This window comes from Prenolepis imparis, unplaced genomic scaffold (genome assembly GCF_030444845.1).
Source record: "Prenolepis imparis isolate NDT839.2.m4 unplaced genomic scaffold, iyPreImpa1.0 SCAF_11, whole genome shotgun sequence".
Classification (NCBI taxonomy): Eukaryota; Metazoa; Arthropoda; class Insecta; order Hymenoptera; family Formicidae; genus Prenolepis; species Prenolepis imparis.
Genome location: NW_028141169.1, coordinates 13,856,535 through 13,883,380, shown reverse-complemented (window position 1 = coordinate 13,883,380; position 26,846 = coordinate 13,856,535). Strand labels below are relative to the sequence as shown.

The following is a 26,846-nucleotide window of genomic DNA, read 5'->3' as shown; positions in this document are numbered from 1 at the left end:
TAATAAATTTAATGCAGTACAGTATTTCAGTGGGATCTTTTATATGTATGTTTGTGATGGAAATATGATACACATTTAGGATAAGAGTATGAAATTCCAATTTCTAAATTAATGTAATTTGTATATTAAATCGAATTACATCTCTAAATTTTAAATGTACTATGCTAATTGCCATATTTTCAATGTAAGGAAGGTAAGAATCAACGCGCGAGAATTGCGCAGGGTTGATGTGATTCGCGCATGCGCAGCGTAAGTATTTAATACCATTGGATACTTTCCATTTAGTGACACAAGTCGACACAAATCCAAAGGTACCATTTCATGTGCTACCGTAACAGTTTGCATTGGTTGAAGATTTATTACTAAATAATGTAAAGGAGGATAAGAGAGGTGGAATATATGCAGTGTCCCATTAAAAATATGCTTAAATATATCAAAAACATTGTGTTTAAAAAAAAAATGTTTCGAATAAAAATTGCTTAAATTTGAGGGGGAAAGAAGTTGGCTACTGACTTTTTTCTGAAGGACGATTTTCAAGGTTATTTGAAGGGTATTTATATTTTTCTTAAATGAAACCACCTTAATTCTTTATATAAATATAGATTTCTCGCAATATTTACTATAAAAAGTTATAAGAGTAAGATGACCAAAAAAAGTGAATTAGTTTACGAGATATTTTATGACTAAGTTTGACATAATTTTATATAAACTATGAAATATCTCAAAATATTCATTTTTCGTCGATCTTATCTCAATACTTTTATGCACAAAAAAAGTAATTGGTATAAAGAAAATACAGTTATTTGTAAGAAAGAGTATGTAGCTGCTAGTTGCAAATTACATACTTTTTAAAAAAAATGGGACACCCAGTATATTCTGTCTCAACTGCCGGGGGGGGGGGGGGGGCTCCACTTCGTGTTGTTCTTTGTTCTCCTAAGAAGGGATAAGAAGCGCGAGAGGAGAAGACAATTCATCATCTATTTCTAATTTTTCATATTTTTATATATCTTATTTTCATTTTATTGTTGGTTTTATTATTATTATTTCGTTAGAAACTCAAGTTTGAATCAATAATTAATACTTTAATAAGTAGTCATCAATTTTTTTAAATAATACATTTTAATTTTTAATATATGGAAATAAATAATATTTAAATACAATTTTTGTAAAGGCCATTATATTTTAAAAAGAATATTTAAAATATTAATATCTTTTTATAGCTGTGCTATTAATTTATTACAAGAAAACATTAATTTTTTCACGAAATAAATTTTTTATACATATATGTACAATGTGTATAGTTACAAAATGGCATAAATATTTTTACATATAAATTTCTAAATATGAAAATGACAGGATAATAAATATCTTCGTAAACATAATGTTGGGACTGAAATTGTTTAATCATATCTTTGTACATAAAACAATAAAAATTTTACATAAATTTATTGGAAATTACTGTGATACATATATACATATATATATAACACAGCATTTATAATCTAGCACTACAATACATATGCTTTTGATACTTTCTAAATTTATTTCTTCTGATACAGATTTATATGATTATGATCAATATTGCAAAAGTTGCACTTTTTTTATGTTAAAATTTGAGCTCCTTGCATACAAATTTACATAGAAACATAAAATATAATAGATATATGTAAATATGACAAATGAATGGCCTGACAAATCATAATATGTATAAAGAATATAAATTCTGTGGAATTATGGCGAATTATAAAAAAATCAAAGTTTTTAAAAACTGAAACACTTTGTGTATACCAGATTTATATTTCTATGCAAATTTCTGTGCTTTATGCATAAACAATTGAGGATTTTTCTATATTTCTCAACGTTTATTCGCTAATAACGCAATAAACATATTTTACAATCTTATTATCTAAAAGGACTGTTTGAGTAATTAATATTCTATTTCTTATTGAAGCGATTAATTAAGTGTAATTATCTGTTCAACCCTATATGTGTACATACATACATACAAACAACATACATGTATGCATATACTATGCGCACACACACACACACATACATACACACGTTTTATAATAATAATATATACCACAAGATGTATTATTAATATAATACAATATCTAAGTTATTTTTACATTGTAACTTATAAGCTTATAGAATATATTTGTATATTTACAAGAATTTTAAACAATAACTAAGAATATAAAAAACATTCATTAAGTAAAAAAAAAAAAAAAATGAACTCGGTTTGTTCCTTAGAGCATATATTCTATATGCTCTAAGGTTTGTTCAGACAAATTACTAACAGATATATTGTCTAATAGGCATTCGTATATTCGCGTGAAAAATTATTGTAAAATTACTGTTGAATTTAATATATGGAAGAATATATGTTTTCTGCTTTATACATAAAAATGTTTCATATTGGTTTATTTCAAGGCCTGCATTACAAATGCATTTTAACCAGACACATGTAATTATTAATTTTGATGCTCAAATTCAAGAACAGTAAATGTATATATTTTGCATAATGCTTAGTTGTTTCATCACAACTGACCAAATCTCTGTATCCATCAAAATAATTTCAAAATTTCGAGGAGATTCCCGACAACACACAAGATATTCTATTCTTTTTTGTATATTTAAAAACTTAAAAATATAATTTTTTTCTTACCTATTAAATACATATATATATACTATTTGTAATAAATCATTGCAATTAGTAATCAATCATATCTAATGTAAGCAGCAGTATTTTTAGCAAATAAAGCAGATATTAAAATAAATATATGTAATAATGCTATTAAAATAAATAGAAATTATTTCACACAGTGTAATGTTGATATATGTTCAAAAAATATTGAATTTGCACTTATGTGTTGTCTCCAGCTGTTCTTAGATATGAAAACGGACTGTATTATTGACTGACTTTTTATAATATCAATATAAAAATAAATTGTGTAATAAAAATTCTGTTTTACATTCGTATAGGCCTAAAAATGCATAGTACTCCAAAAGTAACAAAAGTACTCAGTTCGATGTAATTTGATGTAATCATTTTGACATCATTTGATGTCTCTCAAATTACATGAAAATAACATCAAAATGACTACTCTTTTGTTACTCGAGACTTAACTTCTACAATTATGTATAATGTATTTTAATAGTATTATTATAATATATAGTATATTTAACTGTGAGAACGTTATTATATGATTATAGATGCTTTACGTGTTTATCAGTCGATTGTTTTCCATATTGTATGAAGTAAAACAATAAATTTTCCCGCAGAAACGAAAACGTAAATGCAAAATAAATCAATTTCTTATACTGTCATAAGAAAAAAAATATGTAATGTAACACAAAATATGAGTCTCAATTTTTTTTCTCAAAAATTACATATGTTAGACAATGAATTTTAAAGTTATATTGCAAAAATGGTCAATATATATCGTTAATTATCAGATAATCAAGAAAGTTTGTACGATTTTTGCAGAGGACGCAGCAGAAAGTCGCATAAATTTACTGGCCAGTTAATAGTTAATAATAAACAAATAATCATTACAAGCAAGATGTGTGTGCCTAATAAGAAATATATATTTTTGTATGCGTATTTTTTATTTAAACTCCATGTAAATTGAACATAAAAATTACTGATTTTAGCACATAATAAAAAATACATAAAATACAAATTCTTCTCCCACATCTTTGGTCATTGCCGTCATATTATGAACTGAACATACATTGAATATAGTGCATATTTATTTAAATTTTTACTGCTGCTTTCATTTGCTTGTACTGTGTTATTTGTTAATTTCATTGTTTTTATGATTTTAAAAAATTTAGAAACAGCTGAGATAATTATATTGAAAAACTATGTATTCTTGTGTGTTTATTTCTCGCCAATTTAATTATAAAAAAAACTGTGGCCTTTTAAAAGAAACATATTTGTACAATTGGCACATCTTGGTTATTAGTAAGGAATATCTGAAAATATAAAAATGCGATGGATGATCACTGACTTCTTATAAGTGTTTTGTATATATATATAAATGTGTGTGTGTGTGTGTGTGTGTGTGTATAAACGTATTATACTTATTTCTTTTTTTTATAAATTACTCAAGTTGCAATATACTTTTTACAAATAAAGACCAGAGAAATTGGCCAGAGTAATGCGTTTCTGAATAAGGCTTTTCACACAATAATATACATCCCAAGTTTCTTTTCTAGAAGAAACAATTTTATTTTTACTCCATGTATTTCTCTCTCTCTCTCTCTCTCTCTCTCTCTCTCTCTCTCTCTCTCTCTCTCTCTCTCTCTCTCTCTCTCTCTCTCTCTCTCTCTCTCTCTCTCTCTCTCTCTCTCTCTCTCTCTCTCTCTCTCTCTCTATCTTCAGCTTTCTTTTTATTTTTCCTTCCATTTTTTTCTTTCTTGCTTGCTTTGCTCATTGGCACGCATGTACGGCACAAAACATCTGTATATTATTACTATATATTTGTATATTATTATCTATCAATCTCTTTTAGTGTTGTATTTGTGTTCCACAAATAGCTTTGACACTCGAAAAAATTGTCATTTACTAACTAACTTATATATACATGTGTGCATATACTTACATACATATACAAACATATATACATATACATATATGTATGCATGTATATATATATGTATATACACATACATACACACACACACAAAATAGGCACTTTTTAAGATCTAAATTATTTTTGTTATGTATGCAATTAACGAGAATTATTTTTAACAAAAATTTCTTACAGTTTTAGAAGGAGGAGTGAAAAGGAAAGAATATAATGCATGTAATAGATTTCTCGTTATAACACATCTTATATTTTACGATTTATTTCCATTTTTTAAATGAGATCATATATTTTTTCTTATAATATATATACATATATATATATATATATATATATATATATATATATATATATATATATATAATATAGAAGAAAATATATAATTTTATTAAAAAATAGAGGTAATGTTAAAAATTTCCATAAAAAATGCATATTATAAAAAAATCTATTACATACATCATATATTTTCTTTTTAAAATTATGAAACTTTTTTGAGGATTTTTTTTGGTAACTGCACATATAATAGATAAAATTTAGATCACCAAGTTAAGTGCCTACATGTATGCATGAATACATATATATGTATGTATATGTGTGTGCATATGTGTATGTTTAAATATCTATTTCTATATATCTTTGTTTAAATATCTTACTTTACAAATTAATAGTGGGCCATTATTGTTGTGAGGCCGATTCTTATAGTTAGATGCCATCTTTTGCAAAACACTTATTTAACTGTAGAATAGTTCTGCTGAGGATTTTGATTTGAAGATACCCATGTGTTGAATACATCTCTGAAATAGATAATAAAATAGGATATAAATATAAAATATAAAGAAAAAAATTATAAATTAAAAGTATGCAAATAATAATCAGAAATATATTGCAATATACATAAATAATATAGAGTATAAAAATATATTATAATATTATTAAACCTTAACTGCTCATTTCATATATGTTTTCCACAAAATATAGAAATTAATCTAAAGTAGAGAAATTTAATGCAATGCTCACGCAAACCTGCAATGGCTGACCACACATTCGTTACTGCAATATTCATCTTCCCATTCATTATTGGATATAGCAGGATTGGGGCATCCTTGATGTATACAAGGTGGCGGTCCTTGTCCTGTCATAGCCACCTGTGAAGGATTCACTGGCGACGAACAACTCGATAAAGTTTCAGATTTTATTGATAAATCCTCTTTTATAAATTCTGCTCTAGATGGACTCATATGTATTATCTGTTGCTGCTGTTGTTGTTGCACTTGCTGTACTTGTTGTTGAGGTACCTATAATTACCATTATAGAATATTGTAAAATATATAATAAAGTTATATAAGCATATAATTATTTTATTAAGATTGTGTCATTAAGATTAAATTGTTTTATCAATATACATTTAATTAATATTATTTTATGTAGATATTATAAGTATTTTAATATAACTTTAATTAAACTCAGTTTATTAGTAAATTAATATTCTATAATTTTATTTTTCTTAGGTTGAATTTAGAGTACCGTCGAGTTCAAAACTTTTTTAAAATGAAAAATGTTTCTTTGGGAAATATATAAAAATTTATACATTTTCTTGGAAACCGAGGTCTATTTACATTGAAAAATACTTTGAATTATGATTTCGTGAATTTCTTATAATTTTTTGGTAAATTAGAATTCGTGTTCTGTTCATCAATTTTAACTTTTTGATGTTTCGGATTAATTTTTGAGAGAGACGATCCGTTCAATACGTCCTTAACATGGGTCCTATAATTAATATCGTCGAATATATAGGCGATATCTTTCTTGTATTTCAACTCTTTGTTCTTTTTTTTTATTGGTTATGTCCTCTCTAAAATATAATATCTCTAAAATATAATTTTAATATATATATATATGGAAGTTTGTGAGCACGCTACATTTTAAAGCCAATGCACGTGAAAAAGTTTTAATCGTAAATCGTAATAAAATATGTTAAGCAAATTGACCAATTACAGTCAAGTATTCCGACAACGTAAGAGTTACTAAGGTATTTTTCAACAAGTTACACATTTGTGTAACATAGTGTCATATTGCTCGACACGATAAAAACTTAAAGGCTATTGTCTATTGTGAAAGAATTTTTATAGTAACCATAAGGCCATAAGTAAATCAACTAATCACAGTCATATATTCTTATTACGTTGATAAATGCTCGACTATGATTGATAGGTTTGCTTAGGCCTATCGCACAATACAAAAATACAGATAAGAGGAACATGGAATAGAAAGTATCCATCAAGGAGCAGGGAATAGATATTATTCCTGCTTAGAAACAAATCACGTACACCAAATGTCCCAAGTAGCAAAATGACGTTGTCTACGTCAAAATGACGTCATTTATGTCAAAATGACGTCATCTACGTTAAAATGACGTCATCTACGTCAAAATGACGTACGCTTGCTACCCGAGCCGTGTTCCAAAATTCACTGTAGTGCCAGTACTGAAAATCTATAATATATGTGACGTGAACTATAGATTTTCAGTACTGGCAGTCAATTTTGGAACACGGCCCTGGAATGATATTCGCGAGCAAATTCATGTGTCAAAGGAATTTCTAACTCTTTGTGTATGTACATACATCAAATCGTAATAAAAAAGCAAATATTTCTAACCTGCATGTATTGCTGTTGTGAGATTTGTTGTTGCATATGCTGCTGTTGTTGTTGTGCCATATGTGATGATACCATTACATTGCCCATTAAGGCCTATAAAAAAACAAAAATATTTATAAAATATTGCAAAATTTATTCTTCTTCTTCTTCTTAATCTTCTTAAAAAAATATTACAAAAATAATAATCTTGAATTTTAACTTAGATCATTTATGAAGGTCATTTGAAGGTCAACTTAGTTCTTTCAAATAGGAACCAGCCTAATTTTTTTATATAAATTGATCCCTTGCAATAATATTAGGTATAAAAAGTTATTAGGCCACAAATGGCCAAAAATTTGAATAGTTTATGAGATATTTTATATTTTATATTTGATATAATTTTTACATAAATCATAAATTGTAAAATATCTCGTAAAATATTTATTTTTCGATCTTATCTCAATACTTTTTTTGCACAAAATAATGAGAGAAATCAATCAGTATAAAGAAAAAATATTCTTTTAAAAAGTATGTATAATTTGCAACTACAGATTGAGAGTCACGAATAGGCATATGTAAGCAAATATTGTATTTTTCGATAAGCGATAACAAGTACAAGCAGTTTGTGATTCATAATCCAATTTCAATAATTCAATTTCGATAAGCAATCAAGAATCGACATTAGTTTGTCACAAATTTAACTCTCTGATATAAAGTGAAATCAGAAAAAAAAAAAAACTAAAAAAAGGTAAAATCTTATTTGTTGCTCGAATAAAACTTCTCACTCTTGAAAACATGCGAGAAGCTAAAATAATCACAAATCTTAACAGATTTATCACACGAACATATGCTTTTTCTAATAATTGTAAAAAGAAAATCAACGTATATTTCTATATATAAATAAAAAAATAAATAAAAAAACGTGTGAAAAAATAAAAAGTTTTATATAAACAATATTTTATTCATTATATATTAATGCATGACAGACGAAACGATATTTACAAAATGATGAATAAATATGCTAATAAAAATATTTATGTAGTAGGATTTTTGCATGCAATATTTCTTCTATTAAAAAAAAAGTCTATTATAATTTTATTGAAAACATATATCTTTGTGTCTCTATTATGCTTATGCATATGTTTCTTTCGGAAATTCTATTCTGTATTTGTTAAAAAATACCTGTTGTTGAGGATTTCCTTGCATCGCTAAGTGATGGGACGATTTTTTATTAATAGCCATCTGTTGCTGCTGCTGCTGTTGAGGCGACGAAGGTTGATGCTGGGGACTATAGATTTGATACGTTACATTTCCTGGCGCATTGTTGCCAGCATAGCCTGTGTATCCGCTATATTGCATTTGCTGCTGCGGCTGTTGTTGCACTTGTTGTTTCTGTTCATTGTCACCTGCGCCTTTGCTCACCAAAGACGCTCTGTATGCCGCGAGAGCTTTCAGATATTCCTTCTTAGCTGCCTCGGTTTTTTTCTTGTAATACTAGACAAAGATTTATGTTAACTTTATGAAAAAAAAAAAAAACATTTTGTTTCTTTTTCTATTTACATCTCTATTAATAATGATACATAAAAATATGAGAAAGAGACTTAAAATTGTAATATTTACATTTTTATGCTCAAGTTCCAATGCGTCCCACATTGATGCAACGATCTTAGATACTTCGCCAAAGCTGGCATTTGGATGTTTTCCCTTAATCACTGCCTGAGTGTCTCTGAAGAAAAGGGCATATGCCGATACTGGTCTGAAAATCATAAATGTCAATATATAAAATTTAGACAAATAATTGTATTTAAAAGCTCATATAAATTTTAATATTCCGTTTTAATTAATATATAATAATGCAAGAAAAAAATGGGCGCTTTAAGTCGAGAAGTATGCGAAGAAGATTGTTTATAAAATATACAGATTACAAAATAAACTATATCAATTGTATAAGAACACGAGAATTGTTACTTACTTTTGTGGTTCGTTAGGATCTCTTTTCTTTTTTTTCTTTTGTGATTTTGCTTTCCTTTGATTTTTAGCTCCAGCATCGGCCGTTTCTGGCGACGGTGGCTCACGCTTGACTACTGTAATCTGGAAAACAAAACATATTTAAGGCCCTGCGCACAATAGAGAAAATATTAGGAATAAATATTAAATATTAGGAATAAAAATTATTTTAAAATAATAAAATCGAAAAAACTCTCATATACAAATACAAATTCAAGTATATAAAAGGCTCTTATTCGCTTTAGCCTTTATTAGTCCTTTATTATATCCGAATTTGTATTTTTATATTAGAGTCTTTTTAATTTTATTATTTTTAAATAATTCTTATTCCTAATATTTAATATTTATTCCTAATACTTTGTCTATTGTGCGCAGGGCTTAAGGCTCCTAGCTTCTCGCCGCGGCCATGTTAGATTGTGACATCAGAGGCGAGAAAGCACACGTTGAAAATTCTTAGATGCCATTTTTAAATGAAAAGATATTTCGATGAAACACTATTTCAGATGACTTTAGCACACTTTTAATTTTAAAACTTAAAATACCTCAAAAACTATTCTTTTTCCTTGACAGTCGATCAACAATCGTAAAATGATCGTGATATCAGACTTTGCGGAATGACTGCGCATGTGCAAAGACCAGACGGACTAGGTCTCATATTACAGTCATTTTACAGTTGTTGATTGATTATAAAGGGAAAAGGGATAGTTTTCGAGGTAATTTAAGAGTGTGTTAAAGCCATCTGTTTTGTTTCATCAAAATATCTTTTTATTTCGAAATGGTATCGAAGAATTTTTAGCGCGTTTTCTCGCCTCTGACGTCACAATTCCAACATGGTCGGAAGCCAGGAGCCTTAAGAAGCTCCAGAACGCGCTTCTTTTAGTAAAATGCTAAAAACTTTTGAAATTGTTATTTATCATTTATTAACCTATTCGACTTTTTTGGAAAAGAAATAAATATAAATATCGTTCACATAATATCGATGAACTAGATACTAGATTATAGGAAAAAAATTGTACATAGCAAAGATCTATTTGGCAAATTACACAAGTAACAGCTAGCTCTAAATATTATTATGTATAATTTGACTTACCATCCCGGAATGCGGAGTGCTGTCATCGCTATCTTCACTGGTTGTTGTATTGTTATTCGTTTCTGATATATTATTCACTTGCATAGCACTTGGGCTACCTCCGGTCGGACTTCTATATTGCATTTGCTGTTGCTGTTGCTGTTGTTGTTGCTGTTGCAATTGCTGCTGGGAATGCATGTATTGCATGTGTTGCATCTGAACTTGCTGCTGCTGTTGCTGCAGCATCAATAATTGCTGGCCACTATGTTGTTGTTGACGCGAGGAACTCATTGTTGCATATGAATCTTGGGAGCTGCCATATGCTGAACTGTGAACAGAAAAAAAAGAAATTTTGCTTCTAAAAATATTTCTTCCAAATACAGAAAATGTAGATTTTGTTTGCGTTTTCTTCACGTAAAACGTAAAGTGTTAAGTCGAGTTTGTAACAAGATGTGATCAAAAATACACCCAGACTGATTTTGTTGTTAACACAAAAACTTTATTGATTATCAATGCAAAACATTTAATCTCCTTTTCAAAGTATTCTCCTTCCATCTATACACTTCTGCCAATGTTGGAAACGTCTTTTGTACGAATTTTTTGGGGAATATTCTTCAGATTTCTATTTTTCAATTGAATAACTTTTAAGATATGGTTAGGCTAAGTAGCCATTAGGAATATTTACGACCTATTTCATATCATTTTTACTTTCTGTAGTTCTTCCTGTTATAAACCTGCTTATAATATAAATTAATAAAGTGCCTATAATATAATTTTGTTTCTTGCAAGTTTTTTCCAAAAAAAGATTGTCCATTTTGTTAACATTTTCTTCAAAACGATATAACTATATCAAAAAAGATCGTAGAAAAATGTTTAAAATATGGATTTGTTAAGAAATGAATGAACTTAAAAACTCATATATTTGTGTACCAGGATTTTCTTCATTTCTTAACGTTTATCTTCAACGTCTGTCATTTTCTAAAACATTTTTTGTAATTCAATTTTGGTTGTTAAGAGAAATGTTCAAGCTTTAATTTGAATTTTGTTTCATCTTAGTTTCATCTACGATAATTTTTTGCTGAATTATCGCTATTCAAAGATATTAAAAAATTATGCTAAAGTTTAGTGGCCCGTTTTCTTGAATGTATATAATAATTTATAATAAATTATTTACATATTACAACTTTTATAATTTTTATAGTTACATATAATAATTACGATGACAAACAATAATTCGCACAAATAAAAAAATTATACGTTTTTAAGCACTAAAAATAGAGCTAGCCGAACAAGGAAAAATCTCTTTGATGAGATATCAATAAGTTAATAGATACAATGATACGATGCAATAAATAAACAAATGTGCTTATGTAATCGCAAATCGATAAGGTGACATTGAAGCAGTAGTTTTATTCATGACTGCGTGCAAACATAATACGTTGCTATAAAAGCGTTTCAACGTTAACACGCATTATTATAAAATAAGCATTTCATCATTGTGAATCGAAATTAAAATGCAATATACGATTTCGTTTTGCCAATAGTTACGGTTTAGTAGTGCGAATAACTTATATATGTGTATACTAAATATATATTAATTTTCAAAAATTTGTATTAATGGCAGGAAAATGTTAGCCAAAATAACAGTTTTTCGCACAAACAAAATTTTAAAAAAATAAAAAAAAATTTTTAAATATTCTTTTTGCTAGCGGACTGCAAGTCATATCAGAGGTAAAATTCAGTTATGAACGGAATATCCAGCATATTTAGTGCGTCCGTTTCCTGGATAATATAATTTATATAAACAATCGAATATATTATAATTATGCAAACTATTAATATATTCAATTAATTATTAATTGTAATTGACGTTATTACAGTGATATCTAGGTAAATAGAATTTATACTGATTCCAAAAATTATTTATTTATATTTTATTAAAATAATTTAATGTAAAATTATTTTATATTACATTTAAATAATTATTTATTCTTTAAATAATTATTTTAAATATACATTAATAAATAATAAAATGCTAACAACTTTTAATGTAATATGTTTATTAAATCATTGTTTATTAATGTGTGTATATCAATTCTTTAAAAACTTTAATAATTTAACATTTAACTATAGAAATGAGATGAGGCCTTTTTGTTGATGGAATCTATTCAGCTGTTTATAAAGCTGTTTCGTTACATGATACCTCATTCTATAAGAGCGCGATTATTAGTAGTCTATGAGTCATGTTGTGCCTAAGATAATTGCAGATAACTCTTGGCAATATATTTGCTTCGATTCATGGCCTTGATGATAGCATACATATAAATCAAATACTTTTTTCAATGTATTTTCCTATCAGATCAATTTCAATATATAAGATGCAATATAAAGTATAATTTGACAAGCATACTATGCACACTTGATAATGTATGTAAAGTTAGCACCTCATTTTTGAAATTTTAAAAAATTCTAAAAATTGTTCCAGGTTGTTTTAGATTTGTTCTAAATTGTTCCACTTGATACTCTGAAGATATTTCTGAACAAAACACGAAGAGTTAAAAAGTATCCCCGCCATCTTCCATTTTGAAATACGTTAGTTCTTACTCTAACCTAACGCATGCATTAAGTTCGAGTAAGATGGCGTATATTTCTCTCTCTCTCGCAGAATTTTGCCAAGGCTAGCAGTTGGCCAGACTCTGATTATAGGGACTCTAATGTATACATCATTGAAGGTAAATCATAACCTTTTGCATAGCACGCATGCGCACCTACGCACACTCAAGCGTCACATACATCTGCTGTTCATTCTATTTATATTTTTATACCAGGTGTCCCATTTTAAAGGACCCACTCAAATATCTCATTGTCAGAAACACTGCGTTAAATCGAAAAATGTTTCCTACAAAAGTTGTAGGGTTTCGAGGGGGACATAACATAGTAATATTCATTTAACCTTGGGCGGCATCTCCAAGGTCAAGTGAAGGTGAGAATTTGAAGGTGAGAAGGTGAATTTTGAAGAAAATAAAAAAATGCTTCAGATAAAAGTTGTTCAAATTAATTAGTAGAAAAAGATGTTATAATAAAAAATATGGGTTTCCATTTAAAAAATTTTTTCTTACCTTCACTTGACCTTGGAGACGCCGCCCAAGGTCATATGAATATTACTATGTTATGTCTCCCTCGAAACCCTACAACTTTTGTAGGAAACATTTTTTGATTTAACGCAGTGTTTCTGAGATATTTGAGTGGGTCTTTTAAAATGGGACACCCGGTATAACCGATAATTTTCCTTCATTTTTTTGGAAGAAAGAATAAAGGACCTCTTCGTATGGCGGGAAAACAGTAAAACAGTAATTATTCAGATAGGATATATTGCTTGCAATAATTATGTTAAGATAATTCTACAAAACATACAGCTTTGCTAAAATAGAATTTTTTAATTATGTTGCATGTGTTTCATACATGTTTGATGCATTTTATCTTAAATTTTTAAATGAAATTTTAGATTATGTTTGAATAATAATTATATGTATAATTTTATATTGTAATAATTTTCATAATAATTACAAAATTAATTTCTAAAATATATTCAGCAATAATTGTGCTGATTCTCACTAATACTATAGTTATGTTAGCATTTATTTTAGGTGTCAATTTTATAAAGATTGCTCATATTAAAATAATTAGAATCAATAACTTCAAAATTTAAATATAAAATGATAACACAATATATTATACATTACATTTTAAAACGATGTTAAAATTTTTCTGTATGCTTTTCTATTTGGGTAAGAAATATTAACATCCCTGATAAAAAAAATCGATAGAAAACAATAGGAACTGATACGATCTGTAGAAAATCTTATCGTTTCTTATCGTATCTTATTGTTTTACTTTTTAGATTTCGAAAGAAATGTTATCGTTTTTTATCGTTTTCTTTCATTCTCTGTTAAAAGCGGATTCAGTCGTTAGAATACGATAAAATTCTTATTGTGATATATTGTTTTTTATTGTTTTATTGGAATTTATCAAGAAAAAATGATTGAAAATCTATTCGTAATCAATTGTATATTTACAATAAAAAAAGTTTTAAGTTTTTTAACATACAATTACGAAAAATCCTATAATTTTTAATCATGAATCAACCATAAACAATTGAAAACGTATTTTATAAATGTATTATCGTAAAGTTACAACAGAAAACATCCCCGATAAAAAATCGATAGAAAACAATAGGAACCGATACGATTTGCAAAAACAGTACATTGCAATTACATTGCAGTAATATTACAATCTTGCAAGTTGCATTGTAATACTGTAGGGATATTATAGAAACATATAACTGTAATATTTTATGAAAAATCTTACAGCAACATTCCAAAAATATTATAAAAAAATAGTATTCAGTCAAATCGTTAGTTCCTTCCTTTACCGCTATGCGACGCGCGATTCACTATCTATCTCGTACTTAAGTTTTAGTCAGGAGAATTATATAAAGTTGATGAAATTAGCTCTAAGACTAAAGGTACAATTGTCTCTTAACTTTAAAATGTCGAGTAAATGCTAGATTTAATGCTTGATGTTATAACATTAATAATGTTTTATAACATCAGCATAAACTAGAATTTACTTAATTTAAAGATAATAATTATAGAAATATATATATTTTACTACATTAAATTACAATAAGTAAACATAATGATGAAAGCGCGTAATATATCGAAATAAAACGTTTTATTTAATATTATTTTTAATATATTGCACCGTAATAATACCATAGCATTACATTGTAATTTTTTTAAAGGCGGAAATTTTACTGTTGCCACATTCTTGCAGTAATATTGCAGGAATATTTCACAACTCACATGCAATATTATAATGTTAGATCTATGCAATATGTTTCTACAATCATTCAATGCTGTATGGGTTAGCGAAAAGAAATGATAAGAAACGATAACATATTAATAGGATACTTACGAAAGGAAACGCTAGAGAATCAATCGTACATTTACGATATTCTTTCGTTAACTTTCGATTCATAACTACGATTAAAAACGATGTAATCGTTTTCTGTTGTTTTCTATCGATTTTTTTTATCAGGGATCTTCATATAAAAAAATCATTGTTGAGAAAACATAGAAAAAACACATCGAGTTCTTCGAACTTTCATTATTTAAGTTTTAATATATTTATGGAATAATATAGTTTATTAACTCTTAATGCAATAGATTTCTATTGAGGTCACGTATATCGTACATTACGAAATTAACTTTATCGAATTTCTTCTTCACTTTGTGTTACAGCAAAACGAACATATGTGACTTTTTTATGTGCTCAATTTTTTCGAATATAATGAAATTAAACGAAAATACTTTTTGCGAAAAAGGTATAACATAGGCGAACGAGATGTCAAGTTTCGTATGTAACAAAAAGGAAAAGAAAAACAGAATTGTTCCTTACAGATTTTGATGAACTTTGGATATGTTATAGAACAGCTAAAAATAAGAGATATTTATTTTTCTATATGGCCATTCTCGCATATTTAGGGATTGAAACTGAAACAACCCTTCGAAATTAATTCGGTATACATATAATTTCGATCGAATATCATGAAAACCGAGCCATATGAAAAAATATTTTAAACAAAAAGTTTTATGGCTACTTGTATACTTTATGGTTACATATTTAAATTTAGATTTTTCAAAAGTATTTATATTTTTCAATATATCTTTACTCTCTATAATTAAAATTAATTATTACAAAATTAATTGTAATTATATAATGAATACTTTAAATAATTCAAAAGTTTTAATTAACTGTGATAATTTAGAAAATGTTTAATTACACATACACACACAAAATATATGTATGTATATATAAAGTATCCCGAAAATTCGAGGATAATATAAGATTACAACATAAACGTGAAAAATTAAATAATAATAATTTTGTATTCTAAGAAAGTTTTTGAAATATACAAGACTAATAACAGACTACATTTAGATAGTTATCTGTTTGTAAGTTGCGTGTGCCCTAGATTAGTGTATGATTCACGAATAAGCGACTGTTTAAACGTAGCCTTGTGACTGTATTTTAAACGTAGCTAGTTTAAAATTCTTATATCTCAAAAACTAATGCTTATAATAAAAAATCGTAAATATTTTTTTAAAAATTAAACAATTTCTAAATTATCATAATTATTGAAACTTGTAAATTATTGAAAGTATTTATTACATAATTAGAATCAATATTGTTTAATTGAATTTTATTTATATTTATAAATATTTGTAATATTTTTATTATATATATAGAATTTTGTATTTGTGAAATACTAGTAATATTTTTTGCAGCTTCTTTCCTTATATATTATTGCGCAGATGGTCTAAAAATGAACTGACACATTTGTGATTATTTTTGTTTCATTTTATACATGTAAAGATTGAACATTTTTCCTGTTCTAAGTAAATTCATTGTGCTCCACCTATTGTGTCCTCTGGCTTTTATTTGTCTCTTTTTTTATATATTTGATTATAATTTCAAATTTTCTGTCGTGTCAGTCAATCTTAAATCGATTCTATAAAAATAAAAAATTAAAAGTTTTTTATCGCTTATTAATCCTGTTTGATTATATTTCTGACTGCATATTCTCCAATTATGGTCACTTGTTCAAACTTCATTTGAACTCTATTCAAACTTCAGGAATAAGGAAAGACGACTTTTTGTCGAGTGTCGCGGATATCTTTTGTTTCGCCTAATTCACAAAGTTATGAGCTAGAATTTAATTAATCAAAAAGTAAATTTTTTGTGTTAACCCCAATTCTAATGTTATATAGCTATACTTATATAGATGTATTAAAAAGTGCATGTAAAAAATTTAATGCAAAATCGAGATTTAATATGTTAAGATTAATAGTAACTCGGAGAATTTTGAATTATTATAATTACCTGACATTTATCGATTGCATCGAATGATCTTGCTGTAAATAGAGTTGTTGCTGATATCCATTAGTATCCAGATTCAGATTATCCGGTGATTGTTGCATACTATTACCCTGCATCATCTATAATGATTTAACATATATATAATGTTAATAATATTAATGCATAAAAAAAACTAGAACGTACTTTATAAACAAAATTTGATCTTTAATTTTTAACTTAATAAATATGCATTATTGTACATATAACATATATAAATAGTTATGATTATTCAAAATATATAAAAGTTTCTTTGATAGTATTATTAATATAAATATCATGGTTAAAAATCAGGAAATCTCAGAAAGAATTATTTCTTGACGCAAAGAAATATCACGAAAATTAATTCCTCCAAGTTTTTCTCACCGATAAGGATCATAAGAATTTCTAATGTGTTTGAATATTTCTTTATCTCTTTATCTCGAAGATAAAAGGAGAGAGAAAAGATCGTCGTGGACGAAGCATATATCTAAAAATAATGTCTTGAATGTTACATGAATAATGCCCGAACGCGGAAGTTGTTAAATAGCTGATACATCATCTGACATTCTTTTTTTTTCCAACCCAATGGCGCAATATGCATATATGTAGACATTATTATGTATGCGTTGTTAAGCCTAATACACATCTGCATATATTATCTACGGACAATTTGTAGACGATGTTCACAATCCACGAACTGTGTACAAACAATGTTTTCCATTTACTTGTCATGTGTTTTCAATAAGATTTAAAATCGTCTGATTTTAATGAGAATACTTATTTACTGCTGACCTTTGTTTGATCTGGGTGAGATCTGAATGGCTGAGATGGAATCAAAATAATCCAAGTAGAACGGAAAGTCAAAATAATGTCAATTTGACGTCATATTGATCAAATTTAGAGTCTAAATTTGGTCAATATGACGTCAAATTGACATTATTTTGACTTTCTGTTCTACTTGGGAACGTTCCTTTAATTGCGATTTCACTTTAGGGAATAGAAAATAATCAACAGATGCCAAATCGGGTGAATAAGGGTGGTTATAAGAACAGTAACGTGTTTCTTTGCTGTCTGACAATCGTCGAATTGTGACAAATTGTCATGCAGTTTCTTATAAAGGAACATGTTACTGTTCTTAGCCACTCCTCTTATTCGTCAGATTGGGCACCTGCTGATTATTTTCTGTTCCTTAAAGTAAAATCGCAATTAAAGGGAAGTCATTTTGATACCATCTCAGCCAGAAAAGCGTGACAAGTAAACTAGGCACAGTATTTCAGCATAAGAATGCCATAGAGGCATCCAAAATCTAATCGTACCAATCGATGTACAACACTAGGATGTGATTATATTAAATGTTAAAGACAAGACTAAGGAATTACTAAGTACTTTTTGAAATGAATTAATTAATTAATGTAGCCCTAGAATTTTGTAGACGCACTATATAAATGCATACTTATTGTTAGTTTAAACTTCGGTTTAAACTTATCGTTTGATAAAAAGAAATTTTGTATGAAAAAATTTGTTTGCGTATTTTAACAAGAATACATTTTAATCTACTTTGTCTGGCATTTTTCTTGTTTTGAGCAAAAAACAATAATCACTATCACACTTGTTTTATTGTAAACTTCAACACTTATTGATTCGTCGAAGTATATATATACCTGTGGCTGACCATATGCTTGCATGGAATCATGTTGTTGATGTTGTTGTTGCTGTTGTTGTTGCTGATGTGAATGAGGATGAATGGTTGGTATATCAAAGTCCTCGTCACCGAAACTCGGTGTATGAAACGTCTGAAACAAATAAATATATATATATATATACATATATGTATATAGCACAATTAATAAATATATCTTCCTTTTAGTTCCTTCTTTTTAACATCTTTATATATAAAACACCTCTCTATGATCAAAAGAGAATAAAAATGAAAATTCCAAGAAAAGATCTTTCCTTTTCGATGAAAAAAAGAAATCAACGTAAAAAAATAGAATCAAAGAATCAATATGATAAACAGCATTATATCGTTCAGAATCCTTTTAATAATTTATTCTCCTTTACAAAAGGGAAGAACAATTAATTTATCACAATGCACGCTTGGTAGAGAGAATAAAAGTTTTAAAAATGAATTTAATAGCATAAGGAAGAAAATTTTCCTTTGAAGAAACATGCCTGTCTCTCGATTGTCGTAGCTATAATACAGAAGAAATAGAAGTAAGATGCGTGACAACCTTAAAGTTTATCAATTTTTTCTAATTTCTATGATAATGTAAAAATAATAATATATATATTTTAAAGTCTTGCTTGTCATTCGTAAACATTAAAAAATTGATAAATTAAAATAAAAAAAAAATTAAGTTTTTAAAGACGTGTCAATTTTGTCATCTTGCCTCCATATTGGATAATATGACTTTTAATAATAGGTAAGATGACGAGAAAAATAAGCCAAATTAAGTTAAAATTGAATTTTTTATTATATGACTAGAAGAATTTATGATAATAATTTTTTCATATTATTTTGATATAATAGTTAAACACACAAGTAAAATACAAATAAAAATAAAACAAAAAATATTATTTATATGAGAGACTTAGACAAAACGAAAATTACTAAAACATTAAAACAAAAACAATTATTTATAAGTATATAATATAAAATTAAATTAAAGATAAAACAGAAATAATTATTAATTATGTAAGAACATTTAAAACCAATTTAAGTAAAATCAAATATTATATGGAATCAAATATTACATAAAATACTTCACTTATATATATATTATTACTTATTACATTATACGTATTAATTTTTGCATATCTAATATCTAAGATATAGTATCAGATACAGATCTAGTATCTAGGACATATATTTTTTTACATATTTGATAAGACTATTCGATTATTTTATTTCAAAAATGAAAAAAATCGATAAATTGCATATGATAAGATTTATCTATACAGATGACCGTATTACGCATTAAGTAATCATGAGCAATCACATTAACAATGCAGATTATTATATCAACAAACATAACTTATAATCTGCAAGTACAAATGCGTCATCTTGTCAACACATATTATCGTCATCTCACTCCACAGTGATTGTCATTATATTTATTTTTCCATCTCAAAAATGTCATAAAAATGTGAAAAATGGAAAATATTAATACGTTATTAAGTGCGTTTTTAATTATACCGTGATTTTGTAAAGACAATAAAAATATTTACTATAATTATGTAATTCCTTGTGAACAAACAAAAAAATACATACAGATACATTTATAAAATATTCTTCTTTTTTTTTTTATTAAAATTACTGTTTATTTCTTGTAGTTTGATAAATCAAACTACAAAAAATTATTTATTATTATCAAAAGTTTCTAATAACTTGAGCATCGGCTCCTCATCTGTTATTATCTTTAAAAAAAAGAAAAAAAATCGTTAGTTTATTCACTTGGTCATCTTACTCCCCCTTTTCTTCTATTCCATCTGTGGCCCCATTTTATTTAAACATCCACATTATTAAAGCATTGTGCCTAAGTGACGATTCAATAGCGTTGATTCAGAATCTGAGTAATTATATCATGTAATTCACGTGATCATGTGATGCAATAGAACGAAACAGTCATTGTTGTGCATAAACCGGATTTATAGATGCCATTAACTATTTTATTACAACCTATTCCGCGGATCGTTTATCGCGAAATTCATTTTATGTTTACGTGTTCGTGACACTATTATACTCGCAATACTATAACAATAGTGGACATTATGATTCAATTCGTATACAGGGTTGTCCTAATCATTACGCCAAAAAATCGCAGCTATCGCAAAAATCGAGTATTCTTGATTATTTTAACAAAAAAATTATACTAGTTTAAAAAAAAATTTTTTTTTCAATATTTTAAATCAAATAAGGTGTTTTTATAGATTTTTGTATACTGAAAACGATGTCGCAAGCCAATTTTCACCAGCATGTTAGGTTTCCGAAATAATTGAGGTTTAATATGCAAAAAATGGCTTTTGAGTTTTACTGAGATAACAAATATTTCGCCTATGATGATGAAGTCATATAATTATACTCATAATTTGTAGTTTAAGGCTATCGACACAGACATACAGTGTAACTTATCGTGATAGATTCCACTAAATATACATTTATATATAGGGTGTCTCAGTTTAATTGCCCACCTTGAATTTTTCGAAAAAATGTTCCAGACAAAAGTTGTATGATCTAAATGGGGACAAATAATGATAAAATCAATTTGGAAAAAATAATTTTTTTTCCAGAAAACCTTTTTTTCTCAGGAGCCTCATCTCCATATATGAAAAGTAATTCCCAGCTTTAATCTTTCTTAATAAGACTAAAAAGATATTGAAATTTAAAAAATGCATTTTATAAGGAATGAACAAAACATTCATGATATTTGATTAGACTTCCAAGATAACGTTAACCTTTTTTACAAAAACGTCTCAAATATCGCAAATAGGTCATTTTTTACACATTAAGGGGATGCTGACCTTGTCCTGTCTTACCGACAGAACGATATTTTTCTGCACCCTTTTCTCTTTATTGGTTGAATAGAATAATAAATATTTTTCCACGATTAAAGTACATATAGAAACAAAGTTAGAACCTCTCGATTTTATGTAAAAAACAAAAAAAATATTTTTAGTTAAACAACTTTTTTTTATTTTTTACATAAATTTGAAAGGTTCCGACTTTGTTTCTATATGTACTTTAATCGTGGAAAAGCATTTATTATTCTATTCAACCAATAAAAAGAAAACGGTGCAGAAAATTATTGCTCTGTCAATAAGTGTCAGCATCCCCTTAAATCTCAATTATTTTGGAAATCTGATGTGCTAGTAAAATTTGGTTTGCGGCATCGTTTTCAGCACCCAAAAATTTATAAAAAACACCTGATTTAAAATAATTTTTGGTTGTAAACTAGAGTTATTATTAATTAAATGTCTAGGGACATTTCATTATGTCTAATACTCTTGGACACACTTTATGCTTTATCATCGCCTATTTTTTGTTTCCGCTTCTAAATTGATATTAAATTTGTAAAGCGTATTAAACACAGGTAAATATAGAAAAAAAGAGAAGGATAGCGATAGTTCGGGACTATTGGTTAGGAGTGCGAAAGACGAAGAAATATCATCTTTCCTTTCGTCGTCGTTGTCATCCTTGTCATCGTCGTTTTTCTTTTCTTCGCTGCGAACTAAACTCGTTCCGCCATCTCGTTAAAACTTGTGCGCGACTCTCACAACTTGGTTCTTCTTCCTGAAGAAATATTATTTAGATGGTTTCCTGGTTATATAACTCACGATGTCTCATCATCCTCCTCTTCTGTATAAATTACATATTATTTCAATACAGATTGTGCGATTAATTTTTTTCTTTGTCCATACAATGTTCAAATACAAGTAATAATAAACAAAAACAAAATATTAACACACTCTTGCAACATTAAAAAAAAAGTTTAAAATAAAAATTAATTATTAGCTATTAGAATATTGGCAATTATTATTGAAAGAGTAATTTGCAACTAACAGTTACACATTTTTTCTTAAAAACAGCTATATTTTCTTTATACCAATTGATTTCTCTCGTTACTTTGCGCAAAGTATATATATTGAAGTAAAGTAAATTGAAAAATTAATATTTTATGAGATATATTTCATAATTTATAAAAAAGTATGTCAAATTAAAGTATGAAATATCTCGATAAACTATTAATTTTTTGGCCATACTATTCTTATGCCGAATATTGCGAGGAATCTATTTATATTAAACATTAGGATGGTTCTATTTAAAAAAAACTAGATTGACTTTCAAATGATTTTGAAAAATGAGTTAAAATTAGTTAAAATCAATTCAAGATTATTTCCCCAATTTTTTCCCCCCTCAAAATCTTTTAATTTTTGAAGTATTTTCTCGTCACAATTTATAGTTTCAGAGATATTCGACTATATTAATTAAAATGAAATATTCTGTATACGTGTGTGTGTGTGTGTATTCGTAAATGCATCACTAATTAAGTGAGTGTTGTTATGTATGCAATTTGATAATACTGGTCAACAAAACAAAACTTTTGTTTAGTTGTCAAGCATCTTTAAGTGAATTTAGGGTATTTTAGGGAATGCTAAATCCAAAAATGACAACAGTTTTGCCGTATTGGCTTCAGTTTTCGAGATAATGGCTACTCAAGTTACAATTTTACTCTAATACGACCTATAGTTGCTGACATATGCAGCAGGATTTAGTCTGTCTTTTTATTCTTTAACATTGTTTCTAGCTTCAACGTAATCCTGGATGACCCACATAAAAGAAAATTGTACAAACAGCATTTTTCTATGCATTAATTGTAATTATCTGAGTCAGCTTACTTTGTTATAATGTTATTTTACTGAATACAATGCCATTAGATATTTCATATATATATTTTTTTGTATGATTTGAGACAGTTTCCATATGATTTGGACTATGCCTGATCATTACATTTTTTCTGTTTTTCATAAAGAGAACATGTGTGTGTGAAGTTGGCATTTTATTTTGTGGAAACTCATAAATAAATAAGAGTTCTGGCTTTATTTACAATAGTTCTAGAGTTCCTGATAGTTTAAACAAATAGTTCTGGCCATTAAACAACGAAAATGTCTTAGGACAAACTGAGACGCCAACTCCACGTAGTGTCTCAGTTTGTCCTATGACATTTTCCTTATCAGTAATTATCAGAATTGAAAAGATTTATAGTTCTACAATCTGAGTTCTAAGAAGAGTTCTGCCTTATAAGAAAAACAATATACATGCCCATAACTATATGAGAACTGCTTTAGAATAAGCAGAACTCTTAAAAATCGTCTGGCGTCTCACCTCGATGTCTATATATATAGGTATCCGTTTGTCTTTATTTCAACTTAATCTATATTTTTTTGTTTTTAAAAGGCAGAACTCTTCTCAGAACTCAGATTGTAAAATTATAAATTTTTTCAATTTTGATAATTACTGATAAGGAAAATATTATAGGACAAAGTGAGACGCTACGTGAAGTTGGTGTCTCAGTTTGTCCTAAGGCATTTTCGTTGCTTTAATGGCCAGAACTATTTGTTTAAACTATCAGGAACTCTAAAACTATTGTAAATAAAGTCAGAACTCTTATTTATTTATACATCCGGTATCTCAAAAATTAGAGCCAATCCAGGAAAACCAATGCCATATTTGGAATCAGTGACACAAAGTTACCCTGAACTCGATCTAATATAATTGACAATAAAATCAGTGTTGACTAGTGTAATCAATTCTCTTGCTATTAATTATTTTTCTTGGGGATATTAGAACACCAATTAATCTCTGCTATGTCTAATATCTCGCGCAAAATGGAAACGCGATTTATTAAACAACGCTAAACAACAAAATTACAATTTGATAGTTATTTATCGCAGATTGGCAATTACCGGACACTTAGATTGGATCGAGCGACAGACGACTGATTGAATGCATTTCTACATTCGCTCAGAACATAGCTGCATTCACTAGCTCTCTATATATGTGTGTGTGCTATCCTATTCTCATATATATTTTTTCTATCAATATCAATATCTATAGACATATATTCTAAAGGACCCCGCACAAAATACATAGGATTTTGGCTTTCGGTAGAATTGGCTGAATTTTTGATATGTTGTAGTTTAAGACATTCTGATCAAAAGATGTAATAGCTTCAAAGCTAAATAATGGACAGTTACTGAGTTACAACCAGTCAAACATCTCGCAGAGCGCGAGTTTTTCGTGTTTGACTGGCTGTAAATCAGTAACCATCTATTATTTAGCTTTGAGCATATTACATTTTTTGTTCAGCAGAACATAAGCTACAACATATGAGAAAACCAGCTGGTCTTACTAAGATTCAATTTTATACGATTAGTACGGGGTTTATGAACTTATATAAAATCCAATGATATTGAATTCCGGTAAAATCAGCTGATTTTCTCACATGTTGTAGCTTATGACTTGCTACATCTTCTTATCAGTACTAATGTATCGGTATTACAAAACACTACATCAAAAATGTACAAAAATCCTACAATCGAGCATTATTAGATATTATTAGATTAGTAAGTATATATATTTTTGGTCTATTTTTTCGGTTTACTTCTCAGTTTCCCTTTTTTCTACTGTTCATCATTATTTTCATTAAATTAGTTAGCTGACTTATAAAAGACAGACTTCATTATTTCAATTTTATTTTATATCACTTATATGTTATAATTAAAAAGTTTCGGACAAATTGTTTAATTTTCTTATGCACTAGATAAATAATTTCTCTAATAATAATCAATGCAGCTGATGTATAATTGATGACAAAGAAATAAGTTAGCATTATGCGCTTATTCGCAATTCGCGATGTGTGATTTGCGATTCATATATATATATAATTTACAAAAAAAAGGGCAGGAGGGGGGGGGGATTTGTCAAATTCGCATTCGTGATTCATCATTCGTACTGATTTGCTATGGGAGCGGTTTTTGAAGGAACTAGAGTACGAATTATTTAAAAAAAAATCAGTGCATTCGTATTAATTCATATGTAATGTATATAAAAAAATTATCAATATAAAATTTAATTATGTTAAAATAAATAAAATTGTCTATAAAAGACTATCGATAGACAAGCGATTAACTCACCTGGTCAGACATATTGTAGCTGTCGTGATGGTATAATGCTTGATGATGTTGCGAAACGTTCAAGGATATGTCGAGATTGTCGTTTCTCTGTAACAAACAGAAATCGGAATTATTTAGTAATTGCAACAATCAATAATAATTACTAAATGCAGTTAAGTTTTTTTGTATATTTAACATTCTTATTATCAATATCACACACACACACACACACACACACACACACACACACACACACACACACACACACACACACACACACACACACACACACACACACACACCGTATTTTTAACATTTTCTCTTACAAAAATTTTTATATTTACTATATTATACATAATCATGTATAAAATGAGAAAGTGAATATAAAAAAATATAGCGTAATATTTTTATATTTTTACTCTATGCACGCATATGCAATTGAAATAGAATTAAGAATAACAAAATTGCACATTGTTCCAATATGTTAAGAGTACAATAGATGCATTATATAATAAAATTTCAATAATGTAATATAATTATTAATATAATTAGGGGTGACATGTGGCCTCGCGTGGAAAGTCGCGAACTACTAGGCAAAAGGTTCCAGGTTCGAACCTGGTTCGATCCTAAACCCCATATGTCTCATAAGAGGTTTTTTAGAAAAAGGATTATGGAAGAAGGAGAAGGCGGAGAAGATAGTTAAGGAGAGGAAAGGAGGGGAAAGGAGGATGAGAAGGGTGAGGAAGAAGAGAAGAGAGGAAAAAAAGGGCATTATAGTTGTAAGGTCGTCTATGGCCAGGTTTAAAAGGAGTTAAAGAGATATTATAAAAGGTTCTGGTACGCTCCTTGTAAAAAAGCGCCTTTGTAGCTTCAGGGGGATCAAATAAACGTTATTTTTTATTAAT

The 26,846-nt window shown here is 27.8% G+C and overlaps 1 protein-coding gene across 1 annotated transcript; it reads right to left on the bottom strand.

Annotated features, from left to right (window-relative positions):
• Positions 1-4,308: 4,308 nt before the first annotated feature.
• LOC145942407 (TOX high mobility group box family member 4-A) lies at positions 4,309-26,062 on the bottom strand. The gene is made up of 10 exons (XM_083049092.1): positions 25,963-26,062; positions 18,930-19,061; positions 17,254-17,369; positions 10,330-10,636; positions 9,205-9,323; positions 8,853-8,988; positions 8,415-8,726; positions 7,254-7,346; positions 5,622-5,893; positions 4,309-5,392 (listed from the first exon to the last, which is right to left on the bottom strand). The coding sequence occupies exons 1-10, from the start codon at positions 25,972-25,974 to the stop codon at positions 5,326-5,328; spliced, it is 1,566 nt and encodes a 521-aa protein (XP_082905218.1). The 5' UTR covers positions 25,975-26,062; the 3' UTR covers positions 4,309-5,325.
• Positions 26,063-26,846: the final 784 nt, after the last annotated feature.

Excerpts from the sequence above, each read along its gene's own strand:
- LOC145942407 (XM_083049092.1), bottom strand. Across the intron at positions 9,324-10,329 it reads GCACTCCGCATTCCGGGATG|ATTACAGTAGTCAAGCGTGA; the intron begins GTAAGTCAAATT and ends TTTGTTTTCCAG. Across the intron at positions 8,989-9,204 it reads GATCCTAACGAACCACAAAA|ACCAGTATCGGCATATGCCC; the intron begins GTAAGTAACAAT and ends TATGATTTTCAG.